The sequence below is a fragment of the Petaurus breviceps genome, unplaced genomic scaffold, assembly GCF_028583685.1.
Source record: "Petaurus breviceps papuanus isolate PSGF00001 unplaced genomic scaffold, PetGlider_PUasm1.0 183, whole genome shotgun sequence".
Lineage (NCBI taxonomy): Eukaryota > Metazoa > Chordata > Mammalia > Diprotodontia > Petauridae > Petaurus > Petaurus breviceps.
Window position 1 is genome coordinate 16,118,470 of NW_027185791.1, and position 21,628 is coordinate 16,140,097.

Consider the following 21,628-nt stretch of genomic DNA (forward strand, 5'->3'; position numbering starts at 1 on the left):
CCAGCAATGTTAGTTGACCCAGTCTTAAATTTGTACCTGATTCTCCATTTAACTCAACATGTATGAAGAGCATTTTGGGAACAGAGTTTAACCATGTGCTCTCTGTTTTAGGAAGTACATCAAACATACTGTTTTCTGCTCAGGATTCTGTGGAGGACACTGTGCTCACCGAGGTGTCTAATCTGAAAACTGGTGACAAAGGAGAGAAAAGACAAAAGCATTTTTCAGAAAGGAGCTGTAGTTTTAGTTCTGAAAGTCGAGCGGGAATGTTGCTGAAGAAGAGCAGCTTGGACTCCAACTCTAGTGAAATGGCAATGATGATGGGAGCAGATGCCAAGATCCTTACGGCGGCGTTGTCCTATAATAAGCTCCCACAGTTCCATGTTCAGAGAGACCAGGGTGGAGATGGTGTGGGTGGCCCAGCGGCTGACACAAGGACTTCTGCATGTGCAGGGGTTTGGGGGCCAGAGCATAGGTCGTCTCCAGGCCTTGGAATGCTAGAGGAAGGGCAAGAGCAGCCAGATCCTGTTGGAGACGGTGATGATGGCGCAATCACCATGGCAGTGGATAAACGTACAGAACCATGGACTGGCAGTGAGTCCAAAGACCTGAAAACAGACCCCAAATATGTAATAAACAAAAGAAATAGTTCTTATAGTGGAGCCAAACCGATCGAAAGGGAGGATGTTGAAACTGGGCTCGATCCTCTGTCTCTGTTAGCCACCGAATGTATAGAAGCAAAGCCTTCTGACTCTGAGGAGAAGGTGCTGTCTCCAGTTGTGGCACGTAATCTAGCGGATGAGATAGAGAGTTACATGAACTTGAAAAGTCCTTTGGGGAGTAAGTCTTCCAGCATGGAGTTACACAGACAAGAAAGCAGAGGGTCGGCAGAGTGTGTGTCTGGTGCATTTGCTCCCTCTTTAGAACGACGGTCTAGTCTGCCCTTAGATCGAAGTCCGCCACTCCAGGAGAAAACTGAAAAGCAGAGGAGCCCTCCTTCTGTGTCCAGGTCAGAAACTTTCACGGGGCCCTCCAAGCAGCAGGCTCCCCAGCGAGCTCACAAAGAGCGTTCCACTTCTCTGTCAGCACTCGTGCGTCCTTCGCAGCATGGATCTTTGGGCTCCGTAGTCACGTCTTTGTCAGGAATAAAGCTGGATCATATTTTGTCTGGACCCAAGATGGATGTTCTGAAGTCTGGTATGAAACAGGCAGCTACAGTAGCCAGCAAAATGTGGGGAGCTGTGGCCTCTGCTTATAATTATTCAGATGATGAGGTAAGAATGTTCTTTATTGTACAGTCACCACGAATCAGAGGTTTTGTTTTGTATGATCTTACATGGTAATTTTTTTAATGAGATACAAAAGTCTTACTGGAGATCTTGCTTTCATAGTTCTGTAGATATAGTAGACCAAGAATTCAAGGTTTCTTTCCTTAAAGAAACACTTGAACCAAATGATTTCACCTTAAATTTATTTTCATTTTTTGCAAGGCAATCAGGCTGTTAAGTGTCAAGTATCTGAGGCCGGATTTAACTTGAGGTCTCCTTACTCCAGGGCTGGTGCTCTCTCCAGTGCTCCATCAAGCTGCCCCTCACCTTACATTTATAAGCAGTTTTTGGATCGTTTCCATCTACATTTTCATTTGATCCAAATGAAGTTCCTGTCTGCAAGTCTGAATAGCTTGCAGTTATGTGAATAATGCTTCATAAAACCAAGGTTGAAAAGAGATGAGTGTTGAAAATGTAATTAGGAGGAATTTCTTTTAACTGAATTCAAATTTCACACAAAAAAAATGTTTCATGGAAGTTTCACCATTATGGTCTTCAGAGAATTATGTAACCCCCCCCCCCTTTGTATATGAACACATTTCTGCATAAACTTGTAAGCAACGAGTTGAGAACATGCAAAAAATGTAGATTGCTCTATTTTGTATGTTTTACTGTTACGCTTTTTTACGGTCTTGGGGTGTCCTGCTTTAAGATTAAGAGTGCGTGACTATTTCTCCTACTTAACCATGATCTCTGTGACTGGCCCCAGTCTCTCTCCCCAAGCTTCAGTCCTGCGTCACCGCTTTGTTAGTGGACATTTCAGACTGAACTTTTTAGAGGCCTCTTAAGCCCAGTTGCTTCTCTCCCCCCGTTGTCCCTCTGGGAGGGACCACCACCCTCCAGGCTCCCAGGTTCCTAGCCTTGGCGTCACCCTGGATTCCTCATTTCCTCTCTCATCCATCTAATCAGATAGAGAATCTTGTTTCTTCCATCATGACAGGCTCTTGTATCCGACCTCATCTGTACCCTCATGGCTCCGGCCCCCTGTCATCTCTCCCACAGATTATTCCAATAGCTTCCTCATGGACCTGCCTGTCTCTGGTTTCTCACGGCTGCAGTTCATCCTGTACAGGTTCACCTACTCAGTCACTGCAGTAACTTCCTCTTCCTTTTAGGATCACATGTAAACTCTTCAGTTTAGCTTCTCATGTCTTCCACAAGCCAGCCCCAACCTCACTTTCCAGTCTTGTTGGACATATTATGCTCCCTCTCTCACTGTGATATAGACAGTCTGGCCCCATTCTGGTCCTTTCATCTCTTGTCACATGCCTGTGTTATATATTCTCTGCTTACTTGTACCTTACATAGTCTCTCACTTGTTTTAAGGCTCAGCTCAAGCACCATCTTTTGCATAATGCCTTTCCAGATCCCCTAGCTTCTATTGTCCTCTCTACTGAACTATCTTATATCTATATTGTATGTATTTGTGTTTGTTCACACTTAACACTTACTAACTGTGTGACCTTGGACAAGTCACTACCCCAATTTTCCCTCAAAAAAAAAAAAAAAAAAGAATGTAAGCTCTGTGGTAGTAGTAAGGATTGTTTCATTCTTTGTACTTGTATCTCCTGTGCCTGAATGCATGTTGTTTGATTTAAGGTTTGTAAAATGCTTTGCTTACATTGTGTCTCTTGATCTCCCAGCAACCCTAGGAACTCATGGTTCAGACATCATTCCCCTTTCATAAATGTAGAAGCTGAGGCTTAAGTGGCCTTTCCTAGGGTCACAGAGATGGTGATTGTCTGAGGCAGAGATTTAGTCCTCAATCCTCTGGACTTTAAACCAATTCTCTAAATACTATGCCATGCTGCTTCTCTTAATTGGGGGAAGATTTAATAGGAGAGGTAGATTTTGAAGAAGAACTTGAAAAGAATAAAGAGAGTGTTTCATGAATGTGAAAAGGGAATATTTTTGCAGACTATCTACTTTAAAAATTAAAGTTGCCGTGGTTTGCTACAGTAGTAGAATAAGAATAAATGTAGTAGACTAAATTGTTCTAAGACAGTGATCTGAAGCTAGGAGCATTTGAGGTATAAGAAGATATCACTGAATTGTATTCACATAGATGTTAGTTGCAGCCATGTAAACAAATGATATATTGTCTTGAATAATTAAATTCTTGAAGGAGTCATCATAAGGGAAGCTGAAGGAGATAAGTCAGTATGAATGAATATAGGGAGAGAGTTATAATAAAACACTAATTAAACCTTGGTGAAAACCAGTAAATAAAAACACTTAAATAACTGACTTTTTTTTTTTGATAGTGAAAGGTTGTGAATGGTAGTAAAGCCATTCTTAGCTTACACATTCAAAACTGTCTGACCCAAAAAGTCACTCAGAATAATAATCTTATATTTGAATAATATTTTACCATTTATAAATCACTCTAACCTCATTTGATCATTATAACAACCCTGATGTCAGTAGGTCAGCAGGTAGGATCCCCATTTGACAAATGAGAAAACTGAGGCTCAGATAGGTTTATGTGTCCAATATAATGTAGCTAGTTTAGGTGACTAAGCTGGGATTTAAATCTAGACCTTTGGTATTCTGCTCTGCAACTTGTTCAGCTGCACCAAGCTGTCCTTCTCATGCTTGAGAAATTACTCTGAAAAGTTTTGTACTATTTTTTGGGAAGCAATTGGGATTAATGATTTGACCAGGGTCACACAGCTATTAAGTGTGAGGGACCGGATTTGAACTCAGGTCCTTTTGATTCCAGGACCAGTTCCCTATCCACTGTGCCACCTAGCTGCCCCTTTGTATTGTTAATTGTAGCCATCAAGCTTAGCATTTTTAAAATAGTCATTAAAGGCAATGATTTTAATAGAAATGCTACAAGATTGGCAGCCAGTATTCTTTTAAAATTTATATTTTAAAAAATACTCAAGCTGGACAAATAACAGAAAGAGAAAGAAATTTCATTGTGAAGGATGAACATCAGAGAAAGACTTTTTTCAGAAAATAATGATAGGCATGGGATAGGGAGTAAAACCTCCAATTTCACTAATATAGGAAATAGAGATATGACGTTCATGTTATGACAGTTTACCAACCATGGCGGCTTTGAGGTAGAGTTGTGGCATAAAACAGATTTTCTTTTTTTTTTTCCAATACTTTTTTTTTCTTCCTTCCTTCCTTCCCTCCTTCCCTCCTTCCTTCCATCTGAACATCTATTCAACCTATCTTTTTTTTCTGTAATTTGTTTTTAATTTACAACATTCAGGGTCCACAAGCTTTTGAGGTTTACACTTTCTCTCCCTCCCCAAAATGTTGTGCAATCTGATATAGGCTCTACATATATATTTATATTAAATATATTTTCACATTAGTCATGTTGTAGATAAGAATTCTAACCAGTAGAATGAACCACAAGAAAGAAGAAACAAAACAAAAAGGGAGAGCAGATAGTCTGCTTCAATCTGCAGTCTCCATAATTCTTTCTCTGGATGTGGATAGCAGTAAAACAGATTTTTCTCTTGGTATCTGAGTACAAAGGAAAAAATTTCGCACATAACAACAATGAAAAGTTTGTGGTTTGGACAAATTGGAGTTTTGACAACTAACGATAAGACAGTAATATAGATTTGGAAAAGCTTTAAAAAAAAATGTAATTTGGGGCAGTGTATTTACCTGTATCTGTGTGTTTATTTTGTTTCAATTGAAGGAAGAACCCAGTAGAGATTATAGCTTTCCTGTTGGTTTTGAAGACCATATTTTGGGAGATGACCTAACATCTAAAGTGTGTGTCCCAGGGCTAGTCACCAGCGAACTCACACAGAGCAACACAAGTCTTGGCAGTAGCAGCAGCAGTGGCGATGTAGGGAAATTGCACTATCCAACAGGTATGGAGGACTTATCTTTCTTTTCATGTGCCCTTGGTATTTAGTATAAGGTGGCATTCTCCCCAGTATAGTAAAATCTGTGCACATGCCAGAGCCCTATGACCTCATGGTGTAGAGGACACTGGGTTTTTGAATGCTCCACCAATAGAATGCAAGCCCTGGTTGGGTTTATAAAGGTAGGAAGGTTATGTGTATGTATAGGGCCTGTATCATTTTGTCTGTTTCCTTAGCACCTAACAGAGTGCCCAGTGCATAATTGCCTTAAGTGATGATCAGTTGATTGAATATAGTTCCAGAAATGGGCTACATCTGTTATCCAAGGACCAGCCTATCTTAAGTTTAGGGAGCGAGAGAGGAAAAGAGAAGGGATAATCCACCTCATCCTCCAGCAGAATCAATTTATAAAGAATAAATTGAGAGAAGTGTGCTGGAGGTTGGCAGTATTGTGATATAGGTGGTGGAAGGAATATCTACAAAAATAGAATCACAGGTAGACTGGTCATAGGATACATTTAGTTGGATAATTCCCTGATGCATTAGAATATTTCACCATACCATTTAATTTTATGTAAAGTGAATATATATATATTCTAACAAATTCAAGAACAAAATGGGATTTCGAATAAGATCTCTAATGTGATTTTCTATTTGAATTTTAGAAAAGGTTGACTAAACAAACCATGACTATATAGTGGTTTGTTTACATTTATGGACTTTGCAATTTAATTCTCTTGTCCTGTGGTCTTGTTGTACAATATTAATGTACATTTGCAGGTGAAATTCCATTTGCAAGAGGCATAAAGGGTCAGGACTTTGAGAAGTCAGAACATGGATCTTCTCAAAATACTAGCATGTCCAGCATCTACCAAAACTGTGCAATGGAGGTAAAAACATATTGTATTCTGCCAGTAAAACTCTGTTTTAGTCCTGTGCTTATAAAAGTAAAATTTGTATTTTGTAAGTAATCAAAATTGGATGAAGACGTGCTTAAGATGTCCTATTTTAATAAGACTGTTAATAGGTACACACTGCTTAATTTGTGAAGCAGAAAATGTGAATAGGGGCTTGCGGTAAGTTTTGTTAGTAACTTGTTGAAATTCTGAACTTGGTAGTGATTTTCTGTTAGAAACTTATGGAAAACTCAGAATTATTTTTTAGTTTAGTTATTTTTCATCAATGATTAAGAAAGGTAAGAAGGAAAGTTTAGTAGAAATTATATAAAGTTAGTAGTCCAGTAATTATATGAGGTTAACTCACATTGCCTTTGCAAAATGACATCTTTAACAAAATAATTGGTATTTACAATGTATATGACTCAGTTTGAATTGACTGAAAATTGGCACGAATGATAAATTAATTTTGTGTAGATAAAAATTACTGTTAAAATAATGCAAGTCCTACTTGGAAATTTGGGAACAGAATAACTAAAACTCCATGTTCATCTAAGAGAGTGACCTATTTAAAAGATCTGATTACTGATGATGTCTCATCTTTTACTTTCTGAAATTCTTGGCTTGTCTAAAAATAAATATATCTTTATTAGAAATAAGTGAAGCAGTGACTAATGTTTAAACTGCAAATGAGTTTTTACATCCATATAGCTCTATTGATCTAACCACACATTATTCTTCCATGGAAGAAAGTAATGTGTTAAACTCCAGTTTCATTCATTAAAATCTGAAAAATGGCCATAGTAGGCTTGTTATTTTTTTTAATCTTCAATTTCCCTAAAACATTAAAGTTAGCATTGATTTCTAAAGCTCTTCAGAATTGAATACGTTTCTGCTTTCAGGTCTTGATGTCGAGTTGTTCTCAATGCAGAGTTTGTGGTGCTTTGGTTTATGATGAAGAAATCATGGCTGGCTGGGCTGCAGATGATTCCAATCTGAACACCACCTGTCCTTTCTGTAAAAGCACCTTCTTGCCACTCCTCAATGTGGAGTTTAAAGACCTCCGAGGCTCTGCCAGGTAAGTATGTCTCTGAAAAGACGGAGGAGATGGAAAGCTCCTAGTAAGTGCATGCCCAGAGGATGCGTGGGAAGAGCTGAGATGTGCCCAGTGTTTCTCCTCTCATGTGCCTCGGGCAGGCAGGTCAGGCCATTCCCTCTGTGCTATAGAGAGCTCAGATATTCTAAATCTGGATATAACCAAAAACATCTCATTCTGGGTATCAGTTTGAGACATTTCTGCCCCCAGGTATTAAGAAAATGATGTCGAGAATGTTAACGATGCAGATGAAACTCAAAGAGTATGTTGTGTGTACATTTTTTCCTCATTAGCCAATTGTTAACCATTTACCAGCACGCACCAATGCACCCATACTTCATCCCATAAGAGTCTGAACCCTGTTGTCTTGATGATGCCTCCTGTTTTGTGGCATAGTCCATAGGATAAGCCAGATAAATCCATCCTTTAAGTAAGGATTATAGGCCACGTGTATACATCAGCTGTAACAGAATTTGTTAGGGGCTGGGTTTCACCTTCTTGGATATCTTGAAGCAAAATCTAGATGGTGATGACTTGTTAGGTATCTGAAGATATTCTTGTTCAAGTGCTGGCTGTACTCAGTGACATTTTGGGTCTCTTTTAGCTCTGAAATTCAGCAGCATTTGTTAAGCTTCCATTATGTGAAAGGTGATAGGGACTTTTCAGGCCACCTGAAATTTTGCCGGTCTAAGTGCACATTGGTCCCTGCTTTGTAACTTCTAGTTTTAGAGTTGCATGTGACACTAAGTAGCTACAGTACCCACAAGAATCACACAGCCTCTGTCACAGGTAGCCCTTGAACTCAGATGTTCTGTGTCTGAGGTCAGTCCATTAGGCTCTGGTCGTGTAGAAAGGCGAACAACCCAGTACTAGTCAAAGGGGATCAGGGCCTGACCTAGGGTTGTGGCTTCGTGAGTGGAGAAAAGAGGCTGAACATTAGAGATGGTATGCAGGTAGAATTGGTAAGACATGGCAAGTGAGGGAGAGGGAAGAGGTCGTTTTGAACCTAAGCGATTGGAGAGATGGTAGTTTCTTCAGCAGACTTGGCAGAGAAGCAGGTTTATGTGCGAAAGAAAATAAATCCCATCTTGGAGAGATTGAATTTGAGATGCCTTTGGACATCAGATATCCTTCTGAAAGCTGGTGGCTGTAGAGGACCGGCATGTAGGAGAAAGACTTGACCTTGATACGATCTCTGAGCATCTGTATAGAGGTTGAACCTCTCGGAGCTAATGAGCACTAGAAGGTGCTTTGTCTTCAAGTCCTTCAATAAACGTGAAGTATCTACTGTGTGCTATGCTAAATGCTAGGGAGACAAATACAAAAGAAATAGTCCCTGCCCTCTAGGAGCTTACAGTCTAATGAAGGGAGACAAGGAGAAATAAAGCTGAAAAATGGAGGTAGGGATGGGGGTGGAGACTCAAACTGGGGCATGGTAGAAAAGTCACAGAAGTCCAAAATCAGTGTAGCTGAGTGGGAAATGAGGAGACGTCCCTGGAGGCGTCTGTCCTGTCCTCTGTCCTTCAGCGAATGAGGTAAGAGTACAAGGCTGATTCTGGTAAGATGGGCTTTCTCATTGAATTTTCTGAGGGCATGCTAGAGCAGCAAAAAAGTACAAAATGAGTGGGAGCTAGGACATCTGTTCCAGTCCCCTCATTTTAGAGATATACAAAGTAAGACTTAGGAATTTTGTGACTTACCCATAGTTACGCAGGGAGCAAATAGCAGAGCTGGAATTGAATGTAGGTCCTCAGACTCCAAATCCAGCATTCTCTCTGTCATTCTTGGGTTTGAAAATAGCCGACCAAGAGTAAGGCATGGTGACAATGGGCATCTGCCTTGATGCCCTACGTCAGGTTTGGCAAAGATATATTAAGTGCCAGAGTATTGGGGGTAAGGGGTGCTAGGAAAAATATACATCCAATACTGATGTGGATACAAATGGTACCCTAGGGGTTAAGAAGAATATTAAGGGTTGCTTTTCCAGTATTTTGTGAGGCCCCTCCTGAGGGGGACTCATTCTGTAGCTTGTCCTGTAACTTCAGAGTGTCTTTATCTTGAAATACCATAAAATTTCTCCTTAACTTGTACCAAAAGAATTGCTTTTGTCTCCCTTATCATGTGTCCCCCTGCCCTTTATCCTTAATCTTTAACCAACCATAAAATGCTAAAAAAAACCTTTCTGTCCTTAATCTTTAACTATCATAAGACCCTAAAAATGTGTAGACTGTACAGCTTTCTGACTATATAACGTCACATGCACACCCCCCAAATATCACTACTTTTTACTCCTCTGTGGCTGCAGTAAAAGGTTCATGTGCTTTCATGTAAATAAAGCTATCAATGGCTGAAAGAGAAGTGAGTGAATTCTTTCACACCCAAACCTCTCTCCCAACTCTGACCTCAGCAAATAGGATGTGACCCTTGCCCTCGTGATGCTTACAGTCTAGTAGGAATAACATACGAGAACTGTAATACAAATTAGGCAGTGCTGTATGAGGTCCTGGTTGGATGATGTTACCAAGGGCCTCACAGGGCTTTCTTTATACCTCTTACCGTATTTTTAGCATCTAGGACAGTTGTGTACATGCGACCTTCCCCCACCCACCCTTGCTCTAGGCTGAGCTGAACAGTCCTGAAAGCCAGTTTCAAGCCAGACCTGGCAAAGGTAGTGAAGAGAACTGAGTAGCCAAGTAGCGCCTGCAGCTTTGAGCCCTGTGGTTCTGGTTTAGACACATTGTAAAGCATTCAGCCTAATGGAATTAGGATCCACATCTTATTTGGAAAACTTTAAAAATCTAAACTATCTTGACACTATAAATTGCCTACGGACATTTTAAAATCTATCTGATATTTATTTGGTCCTTTCTTGATGCTAGTCAGCTGAAGAGTGTGTTTTTTCTTTCAGTGTCTAGAATTTGCCTGCCTTCTTCATTTTTTCATAGCTTTTCTTCCTTTTCTTTCCAGTAAGAGAAGAAGTTTTTTTAGTGGTTATTGCACACCATTGCAGAGTCTATATGGTGATGAAGATGACTGCAGATGTAACATTGGGTGTTTTAACTTGTTCCTTGTGTCCCTGCCCTGTTTAGCTTTCTTCTGAAGCCAAGCACCTCTGGTGACAGCTTACAAAGTGGAAGCATCCCCTTAGTGACGGATCCCCTAGAGCACAAACCTGGGCCTAGCTCAGCAGAACCTGACTTGATGACTTTTGTGGATTTCTCAAAGCACAGCCAGGTTATAGCTGAAGGAATAAGTCCTGCAACTGAATCAAGGTATCCTGAATTACCCTTTAAAATACCCTCTAAAAAATTTAATCCGAAGAGTCAAAGTAGTTTACTTGTTTTAGCTCTGGTTGTAAGCTTCTTTGCTTTTTATAATTTCAGTCAAACTTAATTAGATTTCATAATGTCACAGAATGTCAGAGCTGGAAGGGATCTTAGGGATCAACCACGCCACTAGATCTCATTTTACAGATCAGGAAACTGAGGCTCAGAGAACTTGGCAGAGTGACCCAGCTAGTAAGTGACAGAAACAGGACATGTGTAGTACTCCATGCTGTCTCTGACCTGAATATGATTTGCCTTTTTCATTTATAAATGAAATTTGTAAATATGCCAAATTTTGCTAAATAGTTAATAAATGAATTTGGTCATGATGGCAACTGTAATACATTGTCATATTGATCTCTTATTAGGTTTTCAACAGTGTCATAATGCATATAGTCTTTTCTTCTTTTTTCCTTTTTTTTTCGCTTTTTGGAGGGGGGAGGGTAGGCAATTGGGGTTAAATGACTTGCCCAAGGTCACAGGCTAGTTTTTTGTGTCAAGTGTCTGAGGCTGGATTTGAACTCAGGTCGTCTTGACTCCAGGGCAGGTGCTCTATTCACTGCACCACCCACCCGCCCCTGCATATAGTCTTTTCAAAGTTTATGTATTGTTTTTTATGTATAATGTTTTTAAGTATTTTTATTAAAGTAAGCATAATAGAATAGAATCAATTAACTTGTTCAGTCAGCAGGTATTCTGTAAAGTCCCTGTCCTCAAAGATTATACATTATAACTAGGGAGACAGTGCGTACACATGCAAGTAATTCTAGAATATAATCAGAGGAGGGTGGCCTAGCAACTGGGGACATCAGGAAAGATGCCACACAAAGGGGGCACAGGAATTGAGGCTTGGTGTTCTAGACACTGTGCAAAGTGTTTGGGGGTTTTAGGAAAGGCAAAAACACAGCCCCTGCCCTCAGAGCTCAAATCTGATAGAAGAAATAATATACCAAAACATTGAATTTTATCATGAAAACAGGAGAATTTGTGATTAATTCTTATCCGCAACAATTATCATTCATATAGCTCCTGAAACCCTTTGTTTGTATCAGCCCTGCAAGTTAGATATCTTAATTTTACAGAAGAGGAAACTGAGGCCCAGATTGTGAAGTGATACAGGATTTTAATATTCTTTTTATCATTCTTTTAATTCTAAATTTAGGATCCTTCCTCTACAATATGGTGCTCTTTCATGACACATTTTTTCGTCAATTATCAGATGATATGTAATCCTCTTCTGACTAGATTTGCAAAAAAAGAATTTTTAGAAAGGCAATATGATTATAAACCATGATGTTTACACCGTTCACTTCTATGTTATTAGGTACCCTTGGAGTAAAGTAATATACTGAATGTTTTTTGTGTTTATAATCAAACTGTTGTAAATAACTTATAAATTATAAACTATTTTTTCTGTACATTTCTTTTATTTTTTTAATGTAGATAGTATTTTTTTTCCAATTACATGTAAAGACAATCTTCAGCATTCTTTTTTTGAGGCAGTAGAGGTTAGTGACTTGCCCAGGGTCACACAGCTAGTAAGTGTCTGAGGCTAGATTGAATTCAGATTCTCCTGACTCTAGGGATGGTGTTCTGTTCACTGCAACATTCATTTTTAAAAAGATTTGAGTTCCACATTTTTCTCCCTCCTCCCCAAGATGGCAAGCAATCTGATATTGGTTATACATGTGCAATTCTTCTACATTTGTTTTAACAATGGGAGACTACCAAAATGTCATATTATGTGGTACCATCTGTTTTAGTGGCTCTTGTACATTGTTTTAGTTAACTTTCTGGAGAATCATACATTATGGTGAATGTAATTAGAAGTATAAAGAGAGTTTTGTATTATTTGTCTAAACAAAATTTATCAATAAACTCTTTAAAAATAGGAAGCTACAAATGCAATTTTTAAAAATCTAGGAATTTTTCTATAATAAAATACAAACATAGGGAAAAGGCTTGGAAATATTGTTTCCTAGAAACAAATGAGTATACCTTTATAGCTACAATATAGGTACAAGAATAGAAAATGAACTATAATTTTAACAGTTACTATTAATGATAAAAGTATAGTTAAAGTAACAGAAAATCAGTAGAAAAATACTGCTAGAAAGATACCAATTCAATGAAAAAACTACAGAGGTAGGCAGCTGGAGATACAATACAAGGCAATAAAAACACCTAAAAAATAGCAAATGCAGCTAAAAATCTCTGGGATAAGCTTACGGTGTTTATCCATTACAAATAATGTTAGCATTTGGTTTCAGATAGACGCTCATTGTTTTCCTGATATTGGATCATCTCTGCATTTCTAGTACTAGTCTAGCTTGGTTATAATAGATCAGTTTTTGGATATTGCTGTAATTTCCTTGCCATTATTGCAAATATGGTGATTTCAAAGGAAGAAATGTTTGTTCTTTAAACAGTAACAATAAAAGAAAGTCGAGTTTTATTTGAGCATTTTTTTTCTTTTAAAGTATTGAGCTAAAGGAGGAGAGTGGTGACCTTCCAAGTGTGAAAACTTCATCTGTGACTGATAATTTTTCAAGTCGAGGAGTGTCTTTGACTCGAAGCCACAGTGTTGGAGGCCCTTTGCAAAATATTGATTTTTCTCAGCGACCTTTCCGTGGCATTTCAACGGTTAGTCTGCCAAACAGTTTACAGGAAGTTGTGGTAAGTAGCAATAAATATGATGATTATGTTATGTATCTGTATAGTGAAGCACCACATAATTTTTCATAAGAAGCCATGTTTGAGGAATACTTCTTTAGAAAACATTAACTGATCTGTCCATATGACTTTGATTTCAGTCACTCTTACGATTTCTGCCACTTGGGCCCTCTCTTTGTCAGAAACTTGAATATATCTATGTTTATTTAAACTTTGTATTGATAAAAAGTGTAAATTTGAGAATTTCATATATTGCATTTAGAGGAGAAAGCTATTTTCTTCCATTTTTCCTCCTTTTGGTTCAAAATTTAGCTTAGTTCCAATTGTTGCATATCATACTCCTCAACATATGAGCTCTTTATTTTATAAAATTTTAATAAAGTGTAAATCAAATGACGGAAGGAGTAAAGTATAATTAAGGAATAGCACGAATTTGTGTCACAGCCTGTCTCAAGCTGTGATATGAATTGACATAAACTGTGCTTTGAATTACACTCATAATTTTGAGAGTAATGGGGAAGCATCTCAAAATGCAAGCATTTTGCAAAAACACGGTTTCAAAGAGTTCATGAATTTGGATGAGAAAAAAAATGTACATCTTTTTACCCCACTAACTGAAATTTAGTATTTCCTTTAATTATTTAAAAAAAATGAGGGTCTTGTAGTGGAGGGAGGAGGTGTGAGAAGGCTCTGTTGTGAAGAGCTGGACAGCGGCGGAGGTTCTTTAGAAAGAAAGGCAGGAAGAGAGCATCAGTAATAGGAAAAAAGAGAAAACAGAGCAGTGCAGACGGATTCACAAGCTGACACGGAGAACTGTTCTTTGTTAAATTTAACATAAATTTAAAAAAACTTTTTATAACGTTCATATTTTCATATGTAATCTTCATTTTCCTCCTTGTAATGCATTTGATAAGTTGATTATTTAAAAAAAACAATGGGAGATTTGGTGAATAGTTTAAAATATATTTATAAAAGCTTAAACATTTAGTTTGTACAAAGCACATTTATTTTTAAAAGCTTTTCATCATTGTATTAATTTCTTGAAACCTCTAAAATATATGTTACATGATGGTATAAGAACATAGTGTATAATTGAGTTTTTGTCAGTAAAAAGTGTAAGATAAAGACCTAAACAATTTTCTGTTTGGCTTTTTCCCCCCCATCACTGCAAGGACCCTTTAAGGAAGAGACCCAACCCCTCCCCTGTTTCTGTGCCCTACTTGAGTCCATTAGTTCTTCGTAAAGAGCTTGAATCTCTGTTGGAGAATGAAGGAGATCAGGTGATTCACACATCTTCATTCATCAATCAACATCCAATTATTTTCTGGAATCTGGTTTGGTATTTTAGACGTTTGGACCTTCCTAGCAATTTACCAGGACTGATCCTCACATCTGAACATTGTAATAAAGGAGTACAGGTAGGTGCCAACTTGGTTCCATCAGGCTACATTAAAAGAGATGGCAATTGTGAAAACCTAAGGAAGTCAATGAGATGCTTAGGTAATACAGACATTATAAGATAATTCTATTTTGACCCATGAAAAATCTTTTTAAGAATTAGTAAAGAAATAAATAGCTTTGAAGGAGTGGTTTATAATTGCAGAATAAATAGGGGTATGGTTTATTTTAATTTTTATTGTTCTTTCCCGTGTCATTCCGTAAGTAAATTCTAGGTTATATCAGATTGGATTTTTGTTGAAACTAGCTGATAAAATGAATTGACTTAGATAGGCTTGGGCAAGTCACTTAACCCCAGTTGCCCTCTAAAAGGTAAAAACAACCAAAACAAAAAAACAGAACAAGAATTACACCCAAGAGGTAAAGCAGTTAGAGCTGACTGCTGTCCAGGATGCCTAACGTGGTAACAGCCTGACAAAATAAGAGCAGAGAAGACCTGGGCTGCTCACTTAGTACCCCTGGCTGTACCGTGACACCAGTAGCTTTGTGCCCAGACATCTGTGAGGCAGCGAGTAACAGAAGTCACACCACCGTGTGGAAGAGCTGGAGCTACAGGGAAGCAGCAGCTTACTCTGCCTCGCATTACTGGCTGTCCTGAGCAGTGCTTAGTCAAAAACTAAGGAAAAGAGGAAACTGGGGCAAGGCGCCAGCATGCGTGGAGCTCCGCCAAGCCTGAGGAAAAGCAGAATGGATAAAACGGAAGTCGTTTCTGGGTCAGAGACTGAGGCTGGTGAAAAGTGAATTCCTCGTCATGGTAGAGGCTGAGATGGCTTCGAGTTCCATCCCCTCAGGGATCTGCCTTCAAAGGGGAAGGAGGCAGAAAGTGAGTGGTAGGGTAATAGAAAGAAAGAAGACAAATCTCCCGAAGGTTTCAAAAGGAAGACGGCTCAGCTACAAGTCTTGAACAGATAAAACCAAAAAGAAGCTGTTAATTAATAGAAGGGGAGATACCATGTAGGACGTCTAAACAAGTCCTAGATGTCTGCAAACGAACATTGCAAGATAAAAGATCAATACCTGATGAGGTCAAGGACTCTCTGGATTCCCAAGAAAGCATGAAACTGCAGAAAAATATTGCTAAATGGTTCAAGAGAGAAAAAAGAATCAAGAAAACAGAATTAATGACCCACATAGGGCAGGACAGAAAAAACTCAAATCCATGGTGGTGAATCTCTCCAAAGAAACCAAGGTACAGCAGTTGATCAGGAAGGCAAACACATATAAATGAAGTAATTTTAAAAGAACACAAGCAGGCGTGGCTAGGTGGAGTAGTGAATAGAACACCAGCCCTGGAGTCAGGAGGACCTGAGTTTAAATCCGGCCTCAGACACTTAACACACACACAAAAAAAAACTAGCTGTGTGACCTTGGGCAAGTCATTTAACCCCAGTTGCCCTCCAAAAAAAAGTTAGTTGATCATTTGGGGTGGTTGGGTGGCGCAATAAATAGAGCACCAGCCCTGGAGTCAGGAGGACCTGGGTTCAAATTTGGCTTCAAACACTTAACACAAAAAATAGCCGTGTGACCTTGGGCAAGTCACTTAACCCCAATTGCCCTCCAAAAAGCAAAAAAAAAAAAAAAAAACAAAAGAAAAAAATTTAAAATAAAGAAATTTTTAAAAAAAACTTAAGCATTATAAGTCTGCCAGAAAAATGTAAGTTCAAAATTCTAAATCATGTAATGCAAGAAATAATACAAGAAAACTGCCCAGAACTTCTGAATGCAGGGGATGGGAGTCGGAGTATCAATTGTCAGAAACCACAGCTCTCCAGAAAAATATTTCCAAGACATAGAGTGGTTAAATTTCTTGATTCTGTTGATGAACAAATTCTTAAGTGACCGGGAGAAAGACCTTTAGATTTTAAGGAAGGAAGTTTCAAATAGCACTAGACTGTTATGCACCCACCAGAAATCACAGAAGGAAATGGGGTTACATGAAGAGTAAAGGAGGTCAAAAATGCAGCCTGAAGTGACATATCCAGTCACCCATGAAAAGAGATGACTTTTTAGTAAAAGAATCTCTTGAAGCGTTCCTACAAACAACTCCAGACATGAACAGATTCCTTTGCAATGACTGACAGCAGGAATACAATAAAGATTTAAAAAATACAGCCAGCAAGGAAGACAGAAGTGACAAAGATTGTGAGCCATGTACTAACTCCTTCGTTCATACTGGAGACTTCAGTGTTTACACATAGATTCTCCATCCCACACCCTAACCTCAGCTCCTCAGCCTGCTCCCTTCCCTGAGTGCCCCTCCACCACACCTCAGCCAGGCACAAAGAACGTCATGCCCCTGAGCCTGTGATCACCCAGAAATGGAACACCTCCATATGTAGGGGTGTCAAGTCCTCTGTGATCACCAGTCTGTTGGCTTTTTCACCTCCTCCTCTGTCTTTCTTTGCCAAACCCCTCTTTTAGACACACTCTCTTCTCTTTATTACATGTTGACCTCTTGGTAAACCAGTTTAACCCTATACTGTCTGCCTCTCTTGAGTTCTCACCTCTATTATTCTGCTGATTACACTCTGCCAAGCCTCAGACTTGGGTTACTCCTGCCATTTGCTGTCTTTGCTCCTGCAGGTGTGTTTCTAAATAAAGAAGGAGAAAATCACACATCTGTTCTGACTGGATCCATTGTGACGATGTTACATAACTTCAACTGGGTCCTTACTGCCGCTAATCAACCTCAACTCTCACCACCAAGATCAAATACAAAATGGCATCCAAAGGCCTTCCTAAGCTGGCCTCCTCCACCTTTCCAGGCTTCTGATAGCTCCTTCCCAGCCACATAGATCTTTGATCCAGCGACGCTGGCCTCCTCCCTCTCGTCTGCAGATATTTTCTCTGACTAGCCCCTATACCTGGAATGTGCTTCCTCCTCATCTCTGCCTGCTGCCTTCCTTGGCTTCCGTTAAGTCCTAGCTAAAATCCTACCTCCTACAGGAAGCCTTTCCCACCCCCTCTTAATTGTAGTGCCTTCCTTCTGTTGTTAATTCCCATTTTATCCTATGTATAGCTTGATTATTTATATTTGTTGTCTCCCCCATTACACTGGGAACTCCTTGAGCACAAGGACTGTCATCTGTTTTTTTGCACATAGTATTTGACACCTATTATCTAGAAGCCCTTCACTGTCCTGGTCACCCTCGCAAGACACTCTAGCTCATCAGTACCCATTTCGAAAATGTGACAGCCAGAACTGAATGGAATAACTTTGTCCTTCCCTAGTTCTGGTTACTGTGTTTCTCTTAAAGCAGCCTAATAGCCTTCTTACTTCAAACAACAGCTATAACAAACTTATCTAGAAATACAACAAAATTGGCATGCCTTGAGTTCACCATAGTAAAACGTAAACTTTGATTGTCTGTGCCACATCATGGTAATTTTTCCATTTCTATTAAAAGTCATAGAAACAAATCAGCACATTAGAAAATGAAGAGTCATTTCAGCTGTTAAATGAAGCTTAAGTAGCATGATAAGTAAAGTTCGGCACAAATTTATTATATTTTCTGCCATTCATAACTTTTGGAACTCGGCACTTTGTTCATGCCTAAAGTCTGTAACACCCAGAGATTTCTCCTTTCGGCCTTTTTCAGCCTATCAGCTTAATATGCCTTATTCCCCTTCCAAAGACAAAGCATGGTATTATGGAAAGGGTTAGAGGCAGAAGTTTGGATCCGAGCTCAGCAGGCCTGCGTTTCCTCAGTCCCAGGTTTTTGCCTTGTGAACTCTTCTCCAGTGAATAAATTTTTCATTGAATTGAATTATTGTTGAACTTTGCTATTCTCACAGTGTGACTAATACTTTCTTTCAATTTGCTTTTAGCTTCCTCTTTCATCTCTGTCCCAAGACAGCAAACTAGTGTATATTCAGTTACTATGGGACAACATCAACCTTCATCAAGAGCCTGGAGAGCCCTTGTATGTTTCTTGGAGGAACTTCAGTAAGTAGATCAGTCTTCTAGGAGAGAAGCATCACTGTTTCCAATTTAGTTCTTTTTCTATATCTGTTTCAGGTCGAATTTGGTATTGTTAGCTATTCAACTGAAATCATCCATTGTGCAGAAACTTTGAACTACATGTCAAGCCTCAGTAGAGTTGAAAAAGGTTTCATGAAGTAGATGGGCTTGATGTCCTTCGAGTTGGGCCCTTTTCTGTCTTAGTTTGTTTATGGAGAAGTCAGTGTTTATGTAGGATCAGCACTGTGGTCAGGCTCACTTCGATGGTTTCTGGATTCTAATTTCTGTGACAAAGCTGTTAGTTTGGAATCTTGTTATAATACTGCTCTGCTAAAGTCTTAGCTCGGTACCAGATGGAGAAGGTGCCCCAGTGAGGCACAAGCAGCCGCAGTCATCAGCAAGATGGTAGGATGGACCAGGCGTTGATGGCGTCTTATGCTGGTTGTCTCAGGACCGCCATGGCCCGTGAGAGAAGCTTGTTGCTAGGAGACCACTGGTCTCTGGTGCATCCTCCTCATAGCTTACTTACACAGTCGTTTGCCCGTCAGACTGTGAAGCTCCTGAGAGCAGGGACCTCCTTATTACCTTTCTTTGTATTCCCAGTACTTAACATAACACCTGGCATATAGTAGATGCTTGGTGCTTTTTGACTTGAGTTACTCATGAAACCCTTTACTTGGGAATTGAGGTCTTGCATCCAGTATCAGGCAGGAGAGACCACTTAAGTCACATATTCTTGAAACATCAAAGTTTGGTGATATGAGCTAAAATTTCCATGGTCATAAAGGCATCTTGTGAGGATCCAGTGACATAATGCCATCAACACTTGTGGGGTAGATAGTGCAAGTATTCTTGTCAGGCGTCACCTGTAGAAAATGAAACATGAGAGATGAAGCAACTTTGCTCGCCATTGCCATAAAGCTGGTAATTAGTAGACCTAGGTTTTCTGACTCAGAATCGTCATTCTTTCCAGTATACTTCCCTACTTTTGATGAAAAACTGACTCTTGCCCTTAAAATTAATCAGCTGGTAAAGTATGAGTTTCATACCTACAAATTCTAGTATGCTATCAAGGTTTGAAATTATCTGCTTTTATAGCAATTGTTAGTTTCAGTGACATGAAAGCGGTTTATTTAGACCAAATCATGTAAATTCTTGTTCCTGGAGATGACAGGATTTGAAAAAAAAAAGATTGTTTTTGTAAGAATAAATATAGGGAAGAGAAAAACATCCATAAAGTATTTCTGAGGCAGTTTTTAACTACTCCCAGCCATAGAAAATATATTAAAAGTTTTTTTGCCTTGAAATTCCTCCATGAATGCTTTTTTTTCTTGACTTCATAAATTATTTTTGAAGAAAACACTTATGTTACGCTCAAGTTCTTTTGGGTTCACCGCTGCATTTTAAAAAATAAAGTAAAGAGGGGCAGCTAGGTGGTACATGAGTAAGAGCACCAGCCCCAGAGTCAGGAGGACCCAGTTCGGTTCCGGCCTCAGATACTTAACACTCACACAAAAAAGAACTGGCCGTGTAACCTTGGTCAAGTTACTTAACCCCAATTGCTTTTAAAAAAAAAAATAGAGTAAAGGTTCTCAAGAATGAAAAGATTTTAGCTTTAAGTAAAGTCCCCTGAAATGACCTTATTCTTAAAGGCATTTAGAAGGATATCTGGCAGCTTAAGTAAAATGTAAGTATGTAAAATACATCAAGATAAATATTTAAATATTGAGTGTTTAATTAGCATGTGGTGGAAGTTATATGAATAGCCCTATACTAGTTTTTTGTTTTTTCAGAAGAGGGTCATGTAGCATTTTTAAAATAGATACATACTCGACCCTTTTTTGAGTTTATAATCTTTTGGGGGAGAGGAAACAACATCAATCAACTAGAGAATTGTTTTTAGAGCAATATTTTAAGAAGTGCTTGGATATAGTACAAGCTGTTTGCATAAATATTAAGGTGTTGTCAAAGTGGGGTTGGTGTAGTTAGACAAGGCATGTAAGAGGAGCCCAAATTGGAGTGAAAAACACTTTAGAAAAAAGCCTTGGGATAAAATTTCTAAATGACGCTTATGCTGTGTGTTCGCTTTCGCAGACTCAGAGAAGAAAGCATCCTCAGTACCAGAAGACCAGCAGGCCACAAACACTTTAGCAGAGAACATCAGGCAGAGCATTCAACATAATGATGTTCTGAAACCTATCAATCTTCTTCTGCAGAAGGTGAAGCCAGATGTAAAACGACAAAGGTAATCAGACATCGTTTTCTAATTCCATACTCTCAGGATAATTTTCTGATATATCTTAAAAGTATTGGATAGCTAGGGGGGCGGCTAGGTGGCTCAGTGAATAGAGCACTGGCCCTGGACTCAGGAGGACCTGAGTTCAAATCTGACCTCAGACACTTAACACAAAAAAACTAGCTGTGTGACCTTGGGCAAGTCACTTAGTCCCAGTTGCCCTCCAAAAAGCAAAAAAAACAAAAAAATGTTTTGTCTAAAGTTGTGTGTACATATATCCTTCAAGTACTAAAGAAAAGTACATGTTTTGAGGGAGTAAATTTGATTTTAGCAAAATAAAGAAGTTCATTTACAAAGGAAATTGAAAATGATCATTGAAAATCCACTTGCCCTGTGTTGCCTGTCAACTCCTTCCCAATGGCTTCTAACGGGAGATGGGGTTTGGTGTGGAGGCCGGAGATCCCTGCCTCTGCCATAGCCATTCTTCTGGCCTTCCCCTCCTAACGTGTGGGAGCTCCCTCTGTGGGAGCAATGAGCAGATGGATGTGCAGAAGTTCCAGATCATCTGCTGGCGATGTTTACAGACAAGCGGGGTAAGCCTACTACTTCTCATTGTCTGCATACATTCTTATTTCTTCACAGGAGTTTATACAGAGAAATCCTCTTTTTGTCATTGGTGTCTCTTGGGAGAGAAAACATTGATATTGGTAAGTTGGTATAATTGAGCCTTAGGGCATTTATTTTGAACAGTGGAGTTAAATTGTTTAATTTGTCCAAAAAATAGTTTTGCAATGTTAATTTGTAGCCTGACACCC

General features: G+C 39.1%; 1 protein-coding gene across 3 annotated transcripts in view; it reads left to right on the top strand.

Annotated features, from left to right (window-relative positions):
- Nucleotides 1-21,628, top strand: part of DENND4C (DENN domain containing 4C) — a 135,018-nt gene that overhangs the window by 108,447 nt on the left and 4,943 nt on the right. For all 3 annotated transcript variants that reach the window (XM_069087917.1, XM_069087919.1, XM_069087918.1), the window contains 10 exons: nt 112-1,274; nt 4,996-5,173; nt 5,948-6,057; nt 6,966-7,141; nt 10,249-10,431; nt 12,966-13,161; nt 14,331-14,576; nt 18,445-18,562; nt 20,672-20,822; nt 21,456-21,520. In XM_069087917.1, the coding sequence (XP_068944018.1) occupies nt 112-1,274; nt 4,996-5,173; nt 5,948-6,057; nt 6,966-7,141; nt 10,249-10,431; nt 12,966-13,161; nt 14,331-14,576; nt 18,445-18,562; nt 20,672-20,822; nt 21,456-21,520 (2,586 nt within the window). The remainder of the gene's footprint in view (nt 1-111; nt 1,275-4,995; nt 5,174-5,947; nt 6,058-6,965; nt 7,142-10,248; nt 10,432-12,965; nt 13,162-14,330; nt 14,577-18,444; nt 18,563-20,671; nt 20,823-21,455; nt 21,521-21,628) is intronic.